This window comes from Bombina bombina, chromosome 9 (assembly GCF_027579735.1).
Source record: "Bombina bombina isolate aBomBom1 chromosome 9, aBomBom1.pri, whole genome shotgun sequence".
NCBI classification, from domain to species: Eukaryota; Metazoa; Chordata; class Amphibia; order Anura; family Bombinatoridae; genus Bombina; species Bombina bombina.
In genome coordinates, this window is record NC_069507.1 from 1,694,230 (window position 1) to 1,716,873 (window position 22,644).

The 22,644-nt window shown below is 42.2% G+C and overlaps 1 protein-coding gene across 1 annotated transcript in view; it reads right to left on the reverse strand.

Annotated features, from left to right (window-relative positions):
- The window catches only part of HERC4 (HECT and RLD domain containing E3 ubiquitin protein ligase 4), a gene marked incomplete at its 5' end in the record, with an annotated part of 748,563 nt that overhangs the window by 454,186 nt on the left and 271,733 nt on the right, over positions 1 to 22,644 (reverse strand). Inside the window, 1 exon segment of the mRNA XM_053691837.1 lies at positions 10,582 to 10,771. Coding sequence (XP_053547812.1) covers positions 10,582 to 10,771 — 190 coding nt within the window.

Here is a 22,644-nt window from a genome sequence, read left to right on the forward strand (position 1 = left end):
AATGGAATGAAGAGCTCGGCAAGAGGATAAGAGTTTTGATTTTCTGACCTCCATCAGAACTATTTTCATTTCTACCGAGTTTATCAGAGTCCCTAGGAAGGAAACTCTTTTGAGAGGCAAGAGAGAACTCTTTTTTATGTTCACCTTCCACCCGTGAGATCTCAGAAAAGCCAACACGATGTCCGTGTGAGACTTGGCTAGTTGGAAAGTCGACGCCTGAATTAAGATGTCTAGATAAGGCGCCACTGCTATGCCCCGCAGCCTTAGCACCGCCAAAAGGGACCCTAGCACCTTTGTAAAAATTCTGGGAGCCGTGGCCAACCCGAAGGGAAGGGCCACGAACTGGTAATGCCTGTCCAGAAAGGCGAATCTGTGGAATTGATGATGATCTCTGTGAATAGGGATGTGTAGATACGCATCCTTTAAATCCACGGTAGTCATATATTGACCTTCCTGGATCAACAGTAGAATAGTCCGAATAGTCTCCATCTTGAATGATGGTACTCTGAGGAATTTGTTTAGAATTTTGAGATCCAAGATTGGTCTGAAAGTTACCTCTTTTCTGGGAACCACAAACAGGTTTGAGTAAAACCCTAGCCCTTGCTCCTCTTTTGGAACTGGGCGGATCACACCCATGGTATGTAGGTCTTCTACACAGCGTAAGAACGCCTCTCTCTTTGTCTGGTTTGCAGACAATTGAGAAATGTGAAATCTCCCCCTTGGGGGGGGAGTCTTTGAAGTCCAGAAGATATCCCTGGGACACAATTTCTAAAGCCCAGGGAATCGTGAACATCTCTTGCCCAAGCCTGAGCGAACAGAGAGAGTCTGCCCCCTACTAGATCCGGTCCCGGATCGGGGGCTACCCCTTCACGCTGTCTTAGAGGCAGCTGCAGGCTTCTTGGCCTGTTTACCCTTGTTCCAAGCCTGGTTAGGTCTCCAGACTGACTTGGATTGAGCAAAATTCCCCTCTTGCTTTGCAGCAGGGGAAGCTGAAGCGGGACCACCCTTGAAGTTCCGAAAGGAACGAAAATTATTTTGTTTGGTCCTCATTTTATTTGTTTTATCCTGAGGGAGGGCATGGCCTTTCCCTCCAGTGATGTCTGAAATAATCTCTTTCAGTTCAGGCCCGAATAGGGTCTTTCCTTTGAAAGGAATGTTCAAAAGTTTAGATTTTGATGACACATCAGCAGACCAGGACTTAAGCCATAACGCCCTGCGTGCTAAAATGGCAAACCCTGAATTTTTTGCCGCTAATTTAGCCAGTTGGAAAGCGGCATCTGTAATGAAAGAATTAGCCAACTTAAGGGCCTTAATTCTATCCATAATATCCTCTAATGGAGTCTCCATCTGAAGAGCCTCTTCTAGAGCCTCGAACCAGAAAGCAGCTGCAGTAGTTACAGGAACAATGCACGCAATAGGTTGGAGAAGAAAACCTTGATGAACAAAAATTTTCTTTAGGAGACCCTCTAATTTTTTATCCATAGGATCTTTGAAAGCACAACTGTCTTCGATAAGTATAGTTGTACGCTTAGCAAGAGTAGAAATAGCTCCCTCCACCATAGGGACCGTCTGCCACGAGTCCTGCATGGTGTCAGATATGGGAAACATTTTCTTAAAAACAGGAGGGGGAGCGAACGGAATACCTGGTCTATCCCACTCCTTAGTAACAATATTCACAATCCTCTTAGGGACTGGAAAAACATCAGTGTAAACAGGAACCTCTAAGTATTTGTCCATTTTACACAATTTCACTGGGACCACTATGGGGTCACAATCATCTAGAGTCGCTAATACCTCCCTGAGCAATAAGCGGAGGTGTTCAAGCTTAAATTTAAAGGCCGTCATATCAGAATCTGTCTGAGGGAGCGTCTTTCCTGAATCAGAAATTTCTCCCTCAGATAACAAATCCCTTACCCCTACTTCAGAACATTGTGAGGGTATATCGGATACGGCTACTAAAGTGTCAGACGGCTCTGCATTTGTTCTTAACCCAGAGCTGTCACGCTTTCCTTGTAAACCAGGCAGTTTAGATAAAACCTCTGAGAGTTGTATTCATAACTGTGGCCATGTCTTGTAAAGTAAATGAATTTGACGCACTAGAGGTACTTGGCGTCACTTGTGCGGGCGTTACTGGTTGTGACACTTGGGGAGAGCTAGATGGCAAACCCTCATTTCCTTCTGTCTGAGAATCATCTATTGCAATATTTTTAAGTGCTAAAATATGCTCTTTATAATTTATAGACATATCAGTGCAAGTGAGACACATTCTAAGAGGGGGTTCCACAATGGCTTCTAAACACATTGAACAAGGATTTTCCTTGGTGTCAGACATGTTAAACAGGCTAGTAATGTAACAAGCAAGCTTGGAAAACACTTTAATCAAAGCAAATAACAATTAGAAAAAAACGGTACTGTGCCTTTAAGAGAAAAAAAGCTGCACAAACTCTGCAAAGCAGTGTAAAAAAGCAGTAAACTCAACGAAATGTTTACAGTAGCATCATAAAGCCTTAGTAACTTTGCACAGCTATGCAAATAAACAATTAACCCCTTAATGTAAAAACCGGATTGACAAAACGTCAAAAACCGGTAAAAAAACGTTCAGCACCCTGCCACAGCTCTGCTGTGGCGCCTACCTGCCCTTTAGGAACGATTTGTGGGGATAAAAACTTCTTTACAGCCCTCAAACACAGTAGGAACCTCTGGAGAAGCAGCTGGATGTCTCTGAGGTAAAGAAACTGAGCAACTGAGGCGCGAAAATAGGCCCCTCCCACCTCACTCGATGTTATGGGGCCTAAACTAGCCATGTGGGTTACTAACCCTTAAACAAGCCACAATGACCCCCTAAAGTCCCTCAAAAAACGTTATGTTTGCATTTTTTATAAAAAACAAAAACGTTTTTTTCCTATCAGTGTCACCAGTAACTAATGAGCACTTTATGCAAGCTTGGATTCCTACTAAGTGTCTGAATACAGCTTACCCTTCCCTCATGGGGATATTGCCAGCCTTTTCTAGAATTAACACAGTCTGTCTAGGAAAAAAATAGACTGAACATACCTCAATGCAGTTTAGCCTGCAAACTGTTCCCCAACTGAAATTTTCCTGTACTCTTCAGCCCTTGTAAGAACAGCAGTGGATCTTAGTTACAAAGTGCTAAGATCATCATCCTCCTTGCAGAAATCTTCATCCCTTTTCTGCCAGAGAGTAAATAGTACACACCGGTACCATTTAAAATAACAAACTTTTGCTTGAGAAAATAAAAACTAATATTTTTGTCACCACACTCACTTTACCCTTCCTAGTACTTAGAGTAGGCAAAGAGAATGACTGAGGGTGGAGCTAAGGGAGGAGCTATATAGACAGCTCTGCTGTGGGTGCTCTCTTTGCCACTTACTGTAGGGAAGGAGAATAGTATGGATGAATCCGTGGACTCGATACATCTTACAAGAGAAAAAAAAAAAAGTTATGCAGCAAGCTGTAGTCAGAATAGCAAGGGGTTGTGGACTCTTGCCATCTGTCAGGGTTTTTTCCCTGCTTTGTTTGCCATGTGCTGCTGGCAGCCATTTTACTCACCTCTCTTGCTGATTCTGGTGCAGAGTGTGTGATGCTGCTCATTTCCTGCACGCCCTCTTATACATCATCCGTGTGAGACAGGTTGCAGTCTCCATTGTGATGTCATCACTTATTATTTAAAGGGCCTCTGTTCAGTATGCTTTGCCCTTGCGTTGTCTCAGACCTGTTTGTAAATTCCAGTTCCTGTGTATTACCTGGCTGCCTGATGTCCTTCCTGGTTCCTGATCCCTGGCTTGTTCCTGACTCTGCTGTTCTCCTTGTTCCTGATTCCGGCTCGTCTGACTACTCGCCTTGACTCCTGACTCGGCTCGTCTGACTACCAGCTCTGGTTTTGATTCCTGGCTTGTTATTTGACTTGTGGACTTTTTATTATTTTTTGCTATTAATAAAGGTGTGATTATTTTTGAACTTCTCATCTCAGTCTGATTCCTGGCATCCTGACATTACGCAAGGGCCATGAATCCTGATGGTGCTAATAATCCACCTTTACCTGCCATAATTTCCAGGATGGGTGAACAGGATCACCGCTTGGATAAATTTGCACTAGTCTTGAAAAAGGCCCAGATACAGGGCCGAAATGCGTTGACACATATGGTAAGCTTCATTCAAGTTATTTCAATCTATATTTTAAACTCTATTGCACTACGTTATTATTTTTATTTACAGGTACTCAGAAATGAATGTGAGATTTTTTGGATAAATCCGGATTTCTATCACCTTCTTTATATATTATTTTTTTTAATTGAAGAACTATCACATCACTCACACTTGGGATCTTCACAAAATTCTTTTGGAGTTTTTAATATATTTTTACATTTTTATATATTTTTCACATTTTTTGAGATTTTTTTGATTTTTATTATATTATTATAATATATTTCTTCTTCAACACTTATTTTTCTTTTTTGGATGTCACTAAGCACGAGGCACTTTATAGACTGCTTTTTGGTTCTATACTTACTGTTCACAAGGAATATCACATATTTGATGAACTTTTATTTGATGAACTTTTATTAGACATTAAATATCACACACTTGATTAACTTTTATTAGACAATATTAGGTCTCATATTAAGTTTTCATTTATGGGAATTCATTAAAACTATATAGTATTTGTTTAGTATGGAAATTCCAAGTTAAATCCATATCTGTGTTATCTATGTATTTATTTTAAAAGTGTGAATTGTTTGTTCATTGTATCTTATCAATTTTCATCCCCTGTTATACTCTGAAGTCAGGGTTGTTTTAAGCTAAATTCCACTTTCAAGCCAATATCCATTTTATGTTCACTTTGTTTTATTAAACTATTCCTTGCCTTATTTTATATTAGGCGCTCCTTAGCATTTTTACATAAATTTGCACTAGCCCTGCAAACCCTGCTGACTCGCACTGCACATTTGGACCAAAGTGTCCCGCAAGTTATGGCTGCTCCTGTTTCCGCTGCTGCACCTATGCCTACCAGGAGCATGTCCGGTTCTGCACCTCTAACTCAGCGATATGGAGGCGATCCTATTCAGTGCAGAGGGTTTTTGAACCAGGTGGGCATTTTCTTTGAGATGTTACCTCAGGCGTTTCCCTCTGACAGAGCTAAGGTAGTATTTCTCATCTCTCTGACACAGCTCTTGCCTGGGCTAATCCTTTGTGGGAGACTAATAAACCTGTGATTTCAAATTACCCTGAATTTGTGGCCTTCTTTTCAAAGGGTATTTGATTTTCCGGCTCGCTCCTTCTCTGCTGCTAAATGACTAATGTCCATTCAGCAAGGTACAAGATCTGTTGCTCAGTATGCTATTGAGTTCCGTACGCTTGCCGCAGAGGTAGGTTGGAACAATGAAGCCCTTGTTGCCGCCTTCTTTCATGGGCTCTCTGATGCGATTAAAGACAAAGTTGCTGACAGAGATTTACCAGAGGATCTTGAGGCATTGGTGTCTTTTTTTGATCCTAATTGACATCAGACTCAGAGAGAGGCCCTCTTTCAAGGAGCGCTTGTGGAAGCCTCCTGTTCCGTTGTCTCCTAAGTGTTCGTTCCCACCCATGCCTCCTGGTCCAGAGTCACCAGCTACTGCTGAGCCGATGCAATTGGGATTCACGCGTCTCTCCGCGGTGGAGAGGGCCCTTAGGAGGAGGGAGGGGCTCTGCCTCTATTGTGGGTTACAGGGCCACCTTTTAAAGCAATATCCTACACGGCCGGGAAACGCTCGCACCTAAGGTCCTGTTGGGGGCAGACCTTGGGTGGTTATCCTCGTCCCCGTAACCACTTAAGGAGAAACCTTTGGTCAAGGTTGTCCTTTCCTGAGTGGACTCCTCCATAGTCACCCAGGATCTTGTTGACTCCGGTGCTGCAGGCTATTTCATTGACAGTGCTTTTGTATCAAAGCACTCCATTCCTGTTTTGCCTCTGTCCGTTCCACTTGCTATTGAGGCCATTGATGGCAGGCCCCTTCAGCCTGCACTCGTTACTCACGAAACCGCTCCGTTGTCCATGGCTGTTGGGGCTCTCCATTTTGAAACCCTCCAGTTCCAGGTGATAAACTCTCCGCATTTTCCAGTTGTTCTGGGTTATCCCTGGCTCCAAAAGCACAATCCCAGTCTCGACTGGCGCAGGTCCGAAATTTTGTCATGGTCTTCACAATGTATTTCCACTTGTCTTCGGAAACCAGTTAAAGTCTTGTGCACTTCTTCGGTATCTCTTCGGTACCAAGAGTTCCTAGATGTTTTTGACAAGGTGCATGCTGGTACGTTGCCTCCTCACCGGTCTCATGATTGTGCCATAGACCTGCAACCCGGAGCCATTCCTCCTAGGGGCCGGGTTTACCCTCTGTCTGTTGCAGAGAATTGTGCTATGGAGGAGTATGTTGCCGATGCTCTGTCGCGGGGGATCATCCGCAAATCCTGCTCTCCTGCAGGGGCTGGCTGCTTCTTTGTGATGAGTTAAGACCATGCATCGATTATAGGGGTCTTAATTGTCTTACAATTAAGAATGCTTACCCTATTCCACTCATTACGGAACTCTTTGACCGCCTCAAGGGAGCTACAGTCTTTCTAAACTTGATTTTAAAGGAGCGTACAATCTCTGAGGGCCACGAATGGAAAACAGCATTTAACACTAGGAGCGGGCAATATGAATATCTTGTAATGCCCTTTGGCCTATGTAATACTCCTGCTGTTTTCCAGGAATTTATTAATGATATCCTATGAGATATGTTGCAACAGTGTGTTGTGGTGTACTTAGACGACATCCTCATACACTCACCCACACTTGAGGCTCATCGTTCTGATGTTACACGGGTTCTTCAGAGACTATGTGACAATGGCCTGTTTTGTAAACTCGAGAAATGTGAGATCCATCAGACTCAAGTAACCTTCCTAGGTTATGTTATCTCCGTTGCAGGGTTCTCCATGGATCCTGACAAGTTGTCTGCAGTGGCCGCGCCCAGTTGGTCTTCGGTCTATTCAACTTTTCTTCCTTGGTCAAACCTATCACAGACATGACCCGTAAAGAGAATGATCCACTCCATTGGTTACCTACTGCCATTAATTGATAGTCTTAAGACCGCCTTTACTGCCGCTCCAGTTCTGGCTCATCCTAACCCTGTCCTGCCTTTCGTTCTTGAGGTTGATGCGTCTGAAACTGGAGTAGGTGCCCTCTTGTCTCAACGTCCTACGCCTGACGGTTCCTTGCATCCATGTGGTTTCTTCTCTAAGAAATTGTCTCCAGCGGAGTGCAATTATGAAATTGGCAACAGGGAATTACTGGCCATAATTTTGGCACTCAAGGAATGGAGGCATCTTCTCGAGGGTACTAGCGTGCCAGTGCTCATTCTTACTGACCACAAGAATTTAACTTATCTATCTGAAGCAAAACGTTTGTCGCCCCGACAGGCCAGATGGGCGCTATTTTTGTCTCAGTTTAATTATGTGGTCTCCTACCTGCCTGGTAGTAAGAATGTTAGGGCTGATGCCCTCTCTCGACAATTTTCGCCTCTGTCCAAGGAGGAGTCTGTACCTACTCCTATTATACCTCCTGACCATATTTTGGCTACCATACGTACTAATTTGACTTCTCCCTTGGGGGAGGAGATCCTGGCTGCACAAACCAATGCACCTCCTGAGAAACCTAGTGGCAAGTGTTTTGTTCCTGAGAATCTTCAAACTAAACTTTTGAACACTTACCACTATCCTAAAGCCGCAGGTCACCCAGGCAAGAACCAAATGATTTGGTCTGTCACTCGACAATTCTGGTGGCCAGGTCTTCGTTCTGATGTTGTTACGTATGTTGCCTCCTGCTCAGTTTGTGCACAGAATAAGACTCCTCGATGTCTTCATGTGGGTCTTCTTCAACCTATTGCCAATGGTAAGCGTCCTTGGACACATCATTCCATGGACTTCATTGTCGAGCTCCCTGTTTCCAATGGCAATACTGTTATCCTTATGGCCGTTGACCGTTTTTCTAAAATGTCACATTGCATTCCCTTGAAGAAGTTGCCTACCGCTCAGGAGCTTGCTTCAATTTTTGCCCGGGAGGTCTTCCGTTTACATGGGTTACCCAAGGAGATAGTGTCGGACCAGGGTAACCAGTTTGTCTCCAGATTTTGGTGTTCCTTTTGTGTGTTCCTTTTGTGCTCAAATGGGGATCCAGCTTTCCTTCTTCTTGGCATATCACCCTCAATCAAATGGCGCTGCGGAACGGTCTAATCAAGCTCTGGAACAGTTCCTCCGTTGCTTTGTCTCAGATCACCACAATAATTGGTCTGAACTGTTACCCTGGGCAGAGTTTGCTCGTAATAGTGCTATTAATGCTTCCTCCCAGTTATCCCAGTTCATGGCGAATTATGGGTTTGGCTGTCCTCCCGCAACTTGAACCTTCGTGTGCCTTCCAATAAACTGGCTCCCCGTTATGTTGGTTCTTTAAAAATACTCCGATGGGTCAATACTGTCCTATCTCTGTTGACAACCACGAAGAATGAGGTCAGCAGCATTATTGACTCTTGTATGTCCAGGTGCTGCGTACAGTATTTGGTTCACTGGAGGGGCTACGGTCCAGAGGAGCGTTCATGGGTTCCTTCCTCTGATGTTTATGCTCCCGCCCTCCTCCGTGCCTTCCATGCCCGTTTCCCCAATAAGCCTTTTGTCCTCCCACGGGGGAGGGGTCGTTGAGGGGAGGGTACTGTCAGGGTTTTTTCCCTGCTTTGTTTGCCATGTGCTGCTGGCAGCCATTTTACTTATCTCTCTTGCTGAGTCTGGTGCAGAGTGTGTGATGCTGCTCATTTCCTGCACGCCCTCTTATGGCCAGACTGGTGTCATCATCCATGTGAGACAGGCTGCAGTCTTAGAATTGTGATGTCATCACTTATTTAAAGGGCCTCTATTCAGTATGCTTTGCCCTTGCGTTGTCTCAGACCTGTTTGTGAGTTCCAGTTCCTGTGTATTACCTGGCTGTCTGACGTCCCTCCTGGTTTTTGATCCCTGGCTTGTTCCTGACTCTGCTGTTCTCCTTGTTCCTGATTCCGGCTCATCTGACTACTCGTTTTGGCTCCTGACTCGGCTCGTCTGACTACCAGCTCTGGCTTTGACTCCTGGCTTGTTGTTCGACTTGTGGACTTTTTATTATTATTTGTTATTAATAAAGATGTGATTATTTTTGCACTTCTCATCTCAGTCTGATTCCTGGCACCCTGACACCATCATTAAATAAATGAAAACAAGAACATCATATTTGGGATCTAATACCCAAGAGACCACTGTGAAATAGTACAATATAAGAAGCAGGTGTTTTACTAATCAGGCATAATGGCTTGCAGTGCATTCCTGCCAAAAGCCACCTCAGCAGAGGAAAAAACATTGCAATGGTAGAATGTGGCAAATTTATGCAATGAAGACCAAGAATCCGCCTCACTGATACGATTCAGAGGCACAAAAAGCAGTCACTGCTCTGGTGGAATGAGCAGTAATATGCTCAGTGGAAATATTCACCACTACCATTAAGGCCTTAAGCCAAGCAACACAGTATCCCTAGGACCATTACAAAGTCCAGAAAAATAGGCAAAAACAGCAGAGCAAAGTCTAAAAGCTGCTTCCAGATACAATTTAAGGGTTTTAAGAAAATTAAAGCTGTGAAGTTACCGCTTCTTAGATTTCTTAGGAGCTGGGCACAAGGAAGAAACCACAATTTCCTAATTGATAGAATCTGTGGGGAAAAAAGGAATAAACCAATAGCTGGTTTGCAAAACACCTTTATCCTTATGAAATACCAGTAAAGGAGTCTTACAGGAGAGACCAAAAAACTCTGACACTTACCAAGGAAAAAGCTAACAGAAAAAGTAACTTTGCAGGATAATAGATGAAGATCTAACCCCCTCCGTGTATCTTCAGCTCATTCCTTTCCCCTCCATGTAGCATCAGCTGTTGCTATTAACTAAAACAACAGTTCCTCTCAATAGTGCAGTCAGACGTATTTCTTCTAGCTTAGAAAAAGTTTTGAGTTCTTTGAAATTAATAAAATGCATGCACTACAGAATATTTATTTATATAAATAAGAGGCACATATGAAAAATGATTATACAGCTAATTACAGCACTCACTTAGCACCACTGTGAGAGAGCATTCTGGTAATTCTTCTCTAAACTTAACTTTATCTGCCATGCACAATCACATGACTGCTGTGCCCGTGTGGCAATATGGTGGCATACATAGCATCACCAAGCGGCAGATCAGCAGTCTAATTAAAGACACTTTTTTTTAACTGTTTGGGGTAAACTGAGGGGCAAGAATAGGGATTCATGATTACTTTGTTATTATTAGTAAATAGTTTAAACAATTTTTAGAAGGTGTTATAGGTCCCTTTAATGACCAACATTAATACAGTCATGAACTATCTTTATGTATAGAATTCAGTGAAAACATTCTTGACAAACTGATTTTCAGTGACACAACCATAACATTGAACATGCAAATGCTAGGTTTCTATTAGTATTACTAACAGTTTTATTTCACAAACGATAATACACTCACCAAGAACTTTTAATGGCACTTTCTCTAAATTAACAATTGCTGTAGCAAAAGGAATTGCTAAAGATGAGAAGTTGTTTGAGTCGGTCATAAGTGGACATTCTGGGAGAGACAGATATACTCTCAAGGCTTCAATGTCAGGTGGAGAACTTGTTAGTTTTGGTATAAGATTATTTTCCAAGCTAGCAGCAACCTATGGAGAGAAAACATAATAATGTAAGAAGTCAAACTTAAAAAACAAAATAAAAATTGGAACGATATCAACTGAACTATTGTAAAATACACAATAACAACTTCAGCTTTAAATCAATGCAAATGTGTAAATGACACTATTGTCTGACTATAGGTTATGAAAACATAATTTATGCTTACCTTGAAAATTCATTTCTTTCACAGTGGTGAGACTCCACTATCCATTACTCCTGGTAATTACTCTTCCTGGCCATTAGGAGGAGGCAAAGATTGCAAAATACCAAGAGTACTATAAAACCCCTCACACTTTACTGGAAACTAGTCTGACATATAGCCAAGCAAAACATTTAGGAAAAGAAATACGAGCAAGATAATAAAAGCAGGGAAAAAATAAGTGAACAAAAATAAATCAACACGAAAATAACAGGGTAGAGTATTGTGGATTCTCACCACATGAAATAAATTAAATTTATCAGGTAAGAATAAATTATGTTTTTTTCATACAGGAGGTGAGAGTGCATTATCCATTACTCCTGAAAACTAATACCTAAGCTGTGCAGTCCACCAGTAATGATAAATAAGGGAGGGGCAAAAAACATTTTCTCACAGAAAAGTCCACAACCAAAAAAATACAATTTTAATTTATACTTAAAAATTATGCACTTAAAAAACTGACAGCACAAAAACAAAACAAAAAATGATGTTGAGACTACTACATGAAGGACTTTCCAAAGGATGCAAAGAAGACTAAGTAGCTGCCTTGCAAATGTGGTCAACTGGAGCCTCATTCTTAAAAGCCCAAGAAGTGGAAACTGACCTAGTAGAATGAGCAGTAATCAGTTTAGGTGGAGGCTGTCTCACCTCTAAGTAAGCTTTATGGATCAAAAGTTTAAACCAGGAAGACAGCAGTAGCTTTCTGCCATCAGGAAAAAATGGACAAACAAATTAGAGGTTTATCTGAAATCCTTAGTCCTATTTACATTATACAGAGCTGTAACAACATCCAAATTGTGAAGAAGCCTCTCTGAGGAATTAGGACACAAAGAAGGGGCAATGCATTCCTAATTTATGCTATCTGAAGACAACCGTAGGCAAAAAAAAAACCCTGCCTTTTCTTTCATGTAATTGGCAAGAGTCCATGAGCTAGTGACATATGGGATATACAATCCTACCAGGAGGAGCAAAGTTTCCCAAACCTCAAAATGCCTATAAATATACCCCTCACCTCTGAGGAAGCGTTTTTTGTGAAACGTACGTCAGGGGTCCTCTGGGATAAGCTTTGTCTTTCCCTTTTTTAATTTGCTCACCCTCGTTGGCCTGGTAAATTGCAGCTTATAAATATTACTGGTAAAACTAGACTTAATCAGCCCTCGGATTGTAAGGGCTTAGCCTATACTTATATACATGCTGCATGATACCCTATATGCTGATTCCAGAATAATTCTAAAATATAGTTCAACTTGGGTGTAGTGTTTTTAATTTTTAGCTCTTGCTAAATGTATGTGTGGTTAAATATATTTACTTAATAAACTTTAGCGTATGAATGGAATAGCAAAAATATTTCTCTTTAAAATAATTCAAATCTATCTCTGACTTTGATAGGGCTCAGTTGGTGAAATTTTATTTCACACAGATTTAAGTTACCTATTCTTATTTGTAAGTCTATTTACAATTACTTGCTAGTTATACCCCTCACCACACCCACAATTCCGTTTTACAAACCTTGCCTCCTATGGAGGTGGTGAAGTAAGTTTGTGCTAGATTTCTACATTGATATGCACTTCTCAGCATTTTTTGAAGCCCGGTTCCTCTCAGAGTGCAGTGAATGTCAGAGGGATGTGAAGGGAGTAATAACTATTGAATGCAATGGTCATCCTAATGGGGATCTATTTCATAGGTTCTCTGTTATCGGTCATAGAGATTCATCTCCTACCTCCCTTTCCAGATCGACGATATACTCTTATATACCATTACCTCTACCGATTCTCGTTTCAGTACTGGTTTGGCTATCTGCTATATGTGGATGGGTGTCTTTTGTTAAGTATGTTTCATTTACTTAAGACACTCTCAGCTATGGTTTGGCAATTTATATATAAAGTTATAAATATGTTTGTACTTATATTTGCCATGATTCAGGTTTATCAGTATATTTCCTTTTTGCAGACTGTCAGTTTCATATCTGGGAAATGCATTAAAAAAAAATAAAAAAAAAAAATTAAAAAAAAAATTCTTACCTGGGGTTTTCAGATTGACTTTTTTTTAAGTGCGGGCTGTATTAGGCTCGCGAGAGCGCAAAATGCGATAATTTATTGCGTCATTCTTGGCACGAGACTTTTTGGCACGAAAATTACGTCTGTTGACGTAGATTCGTCATTTCCGGGTCTTAGTTGGCGCAGAGTGTTTCACAAGGTTGCGTCATCTATGATGCTCGTGTTTAGTTCCGGACGTTTTTGGCGCCCCAAAAAAATATTTTCATTATTTAAAGCCCCATTCCTTTTGCCTCTGGTCTTTTTTTCAATGTCAGAGGCCTATGCTTTTGCATTTTTTCCCCATTCCTGAAACTGTCTTAAGGAAATTGATAATTTTGCTTTATATGTTATTTTTTCACTTACATATTGAAAGATGTCTCAATCTGATCCTGTCTCGGAATCTGCTACATGCCGATAATGTTTCCATCAGTAGTAGTTCATTACCTGTTGCTGGTCCATCAACATCTAATTTTCAGGATATTCTTGTAAATTTAAGATAATTTGTTTCTGATTCCATTCAGAAGGTTTTGTCTGCCATTCCGCCTTCTAATAAACGTAAGAGGTCTTTTAAAACTTCTCAGAGATGATGAAATTTCAAATGACCGACAACATACTGATTTATCTATCTCTGATGAGGATCTGTCTGATTCAGAGGATCCTGCTTCAGATATTGACACTGATAAATCCTCGTATTTATTTAAAAACAGAATTTATGTTTACCTGATAAATTTCTTTCTCCAACGGTGTGTCCGGTCCACGGCGTCATCCTTACTTGTGGGATATTCTCTTCCCCAACAGGAAATGGCAAAGAGCCCAGCAAAGCTGGTCACATGATCCCTCCTAGGCTCCGCCTACCCCAGTCATTCGACCGACGTTAAGGAGGAATATTTGCATAGGAGAAACCATATGGTACCGTGGTGACTGTAGTTAAAGAAAATAAATTATCAGACCTGATTAAAAAACCAGGGCGGGCCGTGGACCGGACACACCGTTGGAGAAAGAAATTTATCAGGTAAACATAAATTCTGTTTTCTCCAACATAGGTGTGTCCGGTCCACGGCGTCATCCTTACTTGTGGGAACCAATACCAAAGCTTTAGGACACGGATGAAGGGAGGGAGCAAATCAGGTCACCTAAATGGAAGGCACCACGGCTTGCAAAACCTTTCTCCCAAAAATAGCCTCAGAAGAAGCAAAAGTATCAAACTTGTAAAATTTGGTAAAAGTGTGCAGTGAAGACCAAGTCGCTGCCCTACATATCTGATCAACAGAAGCCTCGTTCTTGAAGGCCTATGTGGAAGCCACAGCCCTAGTGGAATGAGCTGTGATTCTTTCGGGAGGCTGCCGTCCGGCAGTCTCGTAAGCCAATCTGATGATGCTTTTAATCCAAAAAGAGAGAGAGGTAGAAGTTGCTTTTTGACCTCTCCTTTTACCTGAATAAACAACAAACAAGGAAGATGTTTGTCTAAAATCCTTTGTAGCATCTAAATAGAATTTTAGAGCGCGAACAACATCCAAATTGTGCAACAAACGTTCCTTCTTTGAAACTGGTTTTGGACACAGAGAAGGTACGATAATCTCCTGGTTAATGTTTTTGTTAGAAACAACTTTTGGAAGAAAACCAGGTTTAGTACGTAAAACCACCTTATCTGCATGGAACACCAGATAAGGAGGAGAACACTGCAGAGCAGATAATTCTGAGACTCTTCTAGCAGAAGAAATCGCAACTAAAAACAAAACTTTCCAAGATAATAACTTAATATCAACGGAATGTAAGGGTTCAAACGGAACCCCCTGAAGAACTGAAAGAACTAAATTGAGACTCCAAGGAGGAGTCAAAGGTTTGTAAACAGGCTTGATTCTAACCAGAGCCTGAACAAAGGCTTGAACATCTGGCACAGCTGCCAGCTTTTTGTGAAGTAATACCGACAAGGCAGAAATCTGTCCCTTCAGGGAACTAGCAGATAATCCTTTTTCCAATCCTTCTTGAAGGAAGGATAGAATCCTAGGAATCTTAACCTTGTCCCAAGGGAATCCTTTAGATTCACACCAACAGATATATTTTTTCCAAATTTTGTGGTAAATCTTTCTAGTTACAGGCTTTCTGGCCTGAACAAGAGTATCGATAACAGAATCTGAGAATCCTCGCTTCGATAAAATCAAGCGTTCAATCTCCAAGCAGTCAGCTGGAGTGAAACCAGATTCGGATGTTCGAACGGACCCTGAACAAGAAGGTCTCGTCTCAAAGGTAGCTTCCAAGGTGGAGCCGATGACATATTCACCAGATCTGCATACCAAGTCCTGCGTGGCCACGCAGGAGCTATCAAGATCACCGACGCCCTCTCCTGATTGATCCTGGCTACCAGCCTGGGGATGAGAGGAAATGGCGGGAACACATAAGCTAGTTTGAAGGTCCAAGGTGCTACTAGTGCATCCACTAGAGCCGCCTTGGGATCCCTGGATCTGGCCCCGTAGCAAGGAACTTTGAAGTTCTGACGAGAGGCCATCAGATCCATGTCTGGAATGCCCCACAGGTGAGTGACTTGGGCAAAGATTTCCGGATGGAGTTCCCACTCCCCCGGATGCAATGTCTGACGACTCAGAAAATCCGCTTCCCAATTTTCCACTCCTGGGATGTGGATAGCAGACAGGTGGCAGGAGTGAGACTCCGCCCATAGAATGATTTTGGTCACTTCTTCCATCGCTAGGGAACTCCTTGTTCCCCCCTGATGGTTGATGTACGCAACAGTTGTCATGTTGTCTGATTGAAACCGTATGAACTTGGTCCTCGCTAGCCGAGGCCAGGCCTTGAGAGCATTGAATATCGCTCTCAGTTCCAGAATATTTATCGGTAGAAGAGATTCTTCCCGAGACCAAAGACCCTGAGCTTTCAGGGATCCCCAGACCGCGCCCCAGCCCATCAGACTGGCGTCGGTCGTGACAATGACCCACTCTGGTCTGCGGAACGTCATCCCTTGAGACAGATTGTCCAGGGACAGCCACCAACGGAGTGAGTCTCTGGTCCTCTGATTTACTTGTATCTTCGGAGACAAGTCTGTATAGTCCCCATTCCACTGACTGAGCATGCACAGTTGTAATGGTCTTAGATGAATGCGCGCAAAAGGAACTATGTCCATCGCCGCTACCATCAACCCGATCACTTCCATGCACTGAGCTATGGAAGGAAGAGGAACGGAATGAAGTATCCGACAAGAGTCTAGAAGTTTTGTTTTTCTGGCCTCTGTTAGAAAGATCCTCATTTCTAAAGAGTCTATAATTGTTCCCAAGAAGGGAACCCTTGTTGACGGGGATAGAGAACTCTTTTCCACGTTCACTTTCCAGCCGTGAGATCTGAGAAAGGCCAGGACAATGTCCGTGTGAGCCTTTGCTTGAGGAAGGGACGACGCTTGAATCAGAATGTCGTCCAGGTAAGGTACTACTGCAATGCCCCTTGGTCTTAGCACCGCTAGAAGGGAGCCTAGTACCTTTGTGAAAATCCTTGGAGCAGTGGCTAATCCGAAAGGAAGCGCCACGAACTGGTAATGTTTGTCCAGGAATGCAAACCTTAGGAACCGATGATGTTCCTTGTGGATAGGAATATGTAGATACGCATCCTTTAAATCCACCGTGGTCATGAATTGACCCTCCTGGATGGAAGGAAGAATAGTTCGAATGGTTTCCATCTTGAAAGATGGAACCTTGAGAAACTTGTTTAAGATCTTGAGATCTAAGATTGGTCTGAACGTTCCCTCTTTTTTGGGAACTATGAACAGATTGGAGTAGAACCCCATCCCTTGTTCTCTTAGTGGAACAGGATGAATCACTCCCATTTTTAACAGGTCTTCTACACAATGTAAGAACGCCTGTCTTTTTATGTGGTCTGAAGACAACTGAGACCTGTGGAACCTCCCCCTTGGGGGAAGTCCCTTGAATTCCAGAAGATAACCCTGGGAGACTATTTCTAGCGCCCAAGGATCCAGAACATCTCTTGCCCAAGCCTGAGCGAAGAGAGAGAGTCTGCCCCCCACCAGATCCGGTCCCGGATCGGGGGCCAATATTTCATGCTGTCTTGGTAGCAGTGGCAGGCTTCTTGGCCTGCTTTCCCTTGTTCCAGCCTTGCATTGGTCTCCAAGCTGGCTTGGCTTGAGAAGTATTACCCTCTTGCTTAGAGGACGTAGCACTTTGGGCTGGTCCGTTTTTACGAAAGGGACGAAAATTAGGTCTATTTTTCGCCTTGAAAGGCCGATCCTGAGGAAGGGCGTGGCCCTTACCCCCAGTGATATCCGAGATAATCTCTTTCAAGTCAGGGCCAAACAGCGTTTTCCCCTTGAAAGGAATGTTTAGTAGCTTGTTCTTGGAAGACGCGTCAGCCGACCAAGATTTCAACCAAAGCGCTCTGTGCGCCACAATAGCAAACCCAGAATTCTTAGCCGCTAACCTAGCCAATTGCAAAGTGGCGTCTAGGGTGAAAGAATTAGCCAATTTGAGAGCATTGATTCTGTCCATAATCTCCTCATAAGGAGGAGAATCACTATCGAGCGCCTTTATCAGTTCATCAAACCAGAAACATGCGGCTGTAGTGACAGGGACAATGCATGAAATTGGTTGTAGAAGGTAACCCTGCTGAACAAACATCTTTTTAAGCAAACCTTCTAATTTTTTATCCATAGGATCTTTGAAAGCGCAACTATCCTCTATGGGTATAGTGGTGCGTTTGTTTAAAGTAGAAACCGCTCCCTCGACCTTGGGGACTGTCTGCCATAAGTCCTTTCTGGGGTCGACCATAGGAAACAATTTTTTAAATATGGGGGGAGGGACGAAAGGAATACCGGGCCTTTCCCATTCTTTATTAACAATGTCCGCCACCCGCTTGGGTATAGGAAAAGCTTCTGGGAGCTCCGGCACCTCTAGGAACTTGTCCATTTTACATAGTTTCTCTGGGATGACCAACTTTTCACAATCATCCAGAGTGGATAATACCTCCTTAAGCAGAATGCGGAGATGTTCCAACTTAAATTTAAATGCAATTACATCAGGTTCAGCCTGTTGAGAAATGTTCCCTGAATCAGTAATTTCTCCCTCAGACAAAACCTCCCTGGCCCCCTCAGATTGGGTTAGGGGCCCTTCAGAGATATTAATATCAGCGTCGTCATGCTCTTCAGTAACTAAAACAGAGCAGCCACGCTTACGCTGACAAGGGTTCATTTTGGCTAAAATGTTTTTGACAGAATTATCCATTACAGCCGTTAATTGTTGCATAGTAAGCAGTATTGGCGCGCTAGATGTACTAGGGGCCTCCTGAGTGGGCAAGACTCGTGTAGACGAAGGAGGGAATGATGCAGTACCATGCTTACTCCCCTCACTTGAGGAATCATCTTGGGCATCATTGTCATTATCACATAAATCACATTTATTTAAATGAACAGGAATTCTGGCTTCCCCACATTCAGAACACAGTCTATCTGGTAGTTCAGACATGTTAAACAGGCATAAACTTGATAATAAAGTACAAAAAACGTTTTAAAATAAAACCGTTACTGTCACTTTAAATTTTAAACTGAACACACTTTATTACTGCAATTGCGAAAAAACATGAAGGAATTGTACAAAATTCACCAAATTTTCACCACAGTGTCTTAAAGCCTTAAAAGTATTGCACCCCAAATTTGGAAGCTTTAACCCTTAAAATAACGGAACCGGAGCCGTTTTAACACTTTAACCCCTTTACAGTCCCTGGTATCTGCTTTGCTGAGACCCAACCAAGCCCAAAGGGGAATACGATACCAAATGACGCCTTCAGAAAGTCTTTTCTAAGTATCAGAGCTCCTCTCACATGCGACTGCATGCCATGCCTCTCAAAAACAAGTGCGCCACACCGGCGCGAAAATGAGGCTCTGCTTATGCTTTGGGAAAGCCCCAGAGAAATAAGGTGTCTAATACAGTGCCTGCCGATATTATAATATCAATAAAACCCAGATAAAATGATTCCTCAAAGCTAAATATGTTTTAAAACTGAATCGATTTAGCCCAGAAAAGTCTACAATCTTAATAAGCCCTTGTGAAGCCCTTATTTACCATCGTAATAAACATGGCTTACCGGATCCCATAGGGAAAAATGACAGCTTCCAGCATTACATCGTCTTGTTAGAATGTGTCATACCTCAAGCAGCAAGAGACTGCACACTGTTCCCCCAACTGAAGTTAATTGCTCTCAACAGTCCTGTGTGGAACAGCCATGGATTTTAGTTACGGTGCTAAAATCATTTTCCTCATACAAACAGAAATCTTCATCTCTTTTCTGTTTCTGAGTAAATAGTACATACCAGCACTATTTTAAAATAACAAACTCTTGATTGAATAATAAAAACTACAGTTAAACACTAAAAAACTCTAAGCCATCTCCGTGGAGATGTTGCCTGTACAACGGCAAAGAGAATGACTGGGGTAGGCGGAGCCTAGGAGGGATCATGTGACCAGCTTTGCTGGGCTCTTTGCCATTTCCTGTTGGGGAAGAGAATATCCCACAAGTAAGGATGACGCCGTGGACCGGACACACCTATGTTGGAGAAATGGAGTATATTTGTTCTTTATTAAAGGAAGTGTTGATTGCATTAGATATGGAGGAGACTAGTCCTCTTGATACTAAAACTAGTAAACATTTAAATTCGGTTTATAAACCTCATGTAGTTATTCCAGAGGTTTTTCCAGTTCCTGATGCTATTTCAGATATGATTTCTAAGGAATGGAATAGACTGGGTACTTCTTTTACTCCTTCAAGGTTTAAAAAATTGTATCCTTTGCCTACTGATAGATTAGAGTTTTGGGAAAAGATCCCCAAAAATGATGGGGCCATCTCTACTCTTGTCAAACATACTACTATTCCTACGGAAGATAGTACTTCTTTTAAAGATTCTTTAGATAGGAAGCTTGAATCTTTTCTAAGGAAAGCTTATTTATGTTCAGGTCATCTTCTTAGGCCTGCTATTTCTTTGGCTGATGTTGCAGCTGCTTCAACTTTTTGGTTGGAAACTTTAGCGCAACAAGTATCAGATCATAATGTGTCTAGCATTGTTAAATTAATTAAACATGCTAATAATTTCATTTGTGATGCCATTTTTGATATCATCAGAATTGATGTTAGATATATGTCTTTAGCTATTTTAGCTAGAAGAGCTTTATGGCTTAAATCTTGGAATGCTGATATGACTTCTAAATCGACTTTGCTATCTATTTCTTTCCTTTTGGCCTAGCGACAGCTCCAAGGATCTTTTCAAAGGTTCTCAGTGCCCTACTCTCTGTAATCGGAGAGCGGGATATTGCGGTGTTTCCTTATTTGGACCATATCTTGGTACTTGCTCAGTCTTTACGTTCTGCAGAATCTCACACGAATCAACGTGTTGTTTCTTCAAGAACATGGTTGGAGGATCAATTTAACAAAAAGTTCCTTGATTCCTCAAACAAAGGTAACCTTTTTAGGTTTCCAGATAGATTCAGTATCCATGACATTGTCTCTAACAAACAAGAGACATTTAAAGTTGGTTGCAGCCTGTCAGAACCTTCAGTGTGCATGGAGGTTTTAGGTCTCATGACTGCAGCATCGGATGCGATCCCCATTGCTCGTTTTCACATGAGACCTCTTCAACTTTGTATGCTGAACCAATGGTGCAGGGATTATACAAGGATATCACAATTAATATCCTTAATTCCCAATGTTCGACTATCTCTGACCTGGTGGTTAGATCACCATTGTATATTTCAAGGGGCCTCTTGTTCGTCCAACCTGGACCATGATCACAACAGATGCGAGTCTTTCAGGTTGGGGAGCTGTCTGGGGATCTCTGACAGCACAAGGGGTTTGGAAATCTCAAGAAACATTTAAAGTTGGTTGCAGCCTGTCAGAACCTTCAGTGTGCATGGAGGTTTTAGGTCTCATGACTGCAGCATCGGATGCGATCCCCATTGCTCGTTTTCACATGAGACCTCTTCAACTTTGTATGCTGAACCAATGGTGCAGGGATTACACAAAGATATCACAATTAATATCCTTGAATCCCAATGTACGACACTCTGTGACATGGTGGATAGATCACCATCGTTTGGTTCAAGGGGCTTCTTTTGTTTGCCCAACCTGGACTGTGATCACAACAGATGCGAGTCTTTCAGGTTGGGGAGCTGTCTGGGGATCTCTGACAGCACAAGGGGTTTGGAAATCTCAATAGGCGAGATTACCAATCAATATTTTGGAGCTCCGTGCGATTCTCAGAGCCCTTCAGTTTTGGCCCCTATTAAAGAGAGAGCCGTTTGTTTTCAGACAGACAATGTCACAACTGTGGCATATGTCAATCATCAGGGTGGGTCTCGCAGTCCTCAGGCTATGAAAGAAGTATCCCGGATACTTGTTTGGGCAGAATCCAGCTCCTGTCTAATTTCTGTGGTATAGACAATTGGGAAGCGGATTATCTCATCTCAGTCGTCAAACTTTACATCCGGGAGAGTGGTCTCTTCACCCAGATGTGTTTTTTTCAAATTGTTCAGATGTGGGGGCTTCCAGAAATAGATCTGATGGCATCTCATCTAAACAAGAAACTTCCCAGGTACCTGTCCAGGTCTAGGGAACCTCAGGCGGAAGCAGTGGATGCATTGACACTTCCTTGGGAGTTATCAACCTTCCTATATTTTTCTGTCCTCTAGTTCTCCTTCTAAGAGTGATTTCCAACATCATCATGGAGCAATCGTTTGTGCTGCTGGTGGCTCCAGCATGGGCTCACAGGTTTTGGTATGCAGATCTTGTTCGGATGTCCAGTTGCCAACCTTGGCCACTTCCATTAAGACCAGACCTTCCATCTCAAGGTCAGTTTTTCCATCATGATCTCAAATCATTAAATTTGAAGGTATGGAAATTGAACGCTTAGTGCTTTGTCATAGAGGTTTCTCTACCTCAGTGATTAAAACTATGTTGCAGGCTCGTAAATCTGTTTCTAGAAAGATTTATTATCGAGTTTGGAAGACTTACATTTCATGGTGTTTTTCTCATAAATTCTCTTGGCATTCTTTTAGAATTCCTAGAATTTTACAGTTTCTTCAGGATGGTTTGGATCAAGGTTTGTCTGCAAGTTCTTTGAAAGGACAAATCTCGGCTCTTTCTGTTTTATTCCACTGAAAAATTGCTAAACTCCCTGATATTTGTTGTTTTGTACAGGCTTTGGTTCGTATTAAGCCTGTCATTAAATAAATCTCTCCTCCTTGGAGTCTTAATTTGGTTTTGAAGGCTTTACAGGCTACTCAGTTTGAGCCTATGCATTCTTTGGACATTAAATTGCTTTCTTGGAAAGTGTTGTTCCTTTTGGCCATCTCTTCTGCTAGAAGAGTTTCTGAATTATCTGCTCTTTCTTGTGAGTCTCCTTTTCTGATTTTTCATCAGGATAAAGCAGTTTTGCGGACTTCATTTCAATTTTTACCTAAAGTTGTGAATTCCAACAACAATAGTAGATAAATTGTTGTCCCTTATTTGTGTCCTAATCCTAAGAATTCTTTGGAAATATCTTTACATTCTTTAGATGTGGTAAGAGCTTTCACATATTATGTTGAAGCTACTAAAGATTTCAGGAAGACTTCTAGTCTATTTG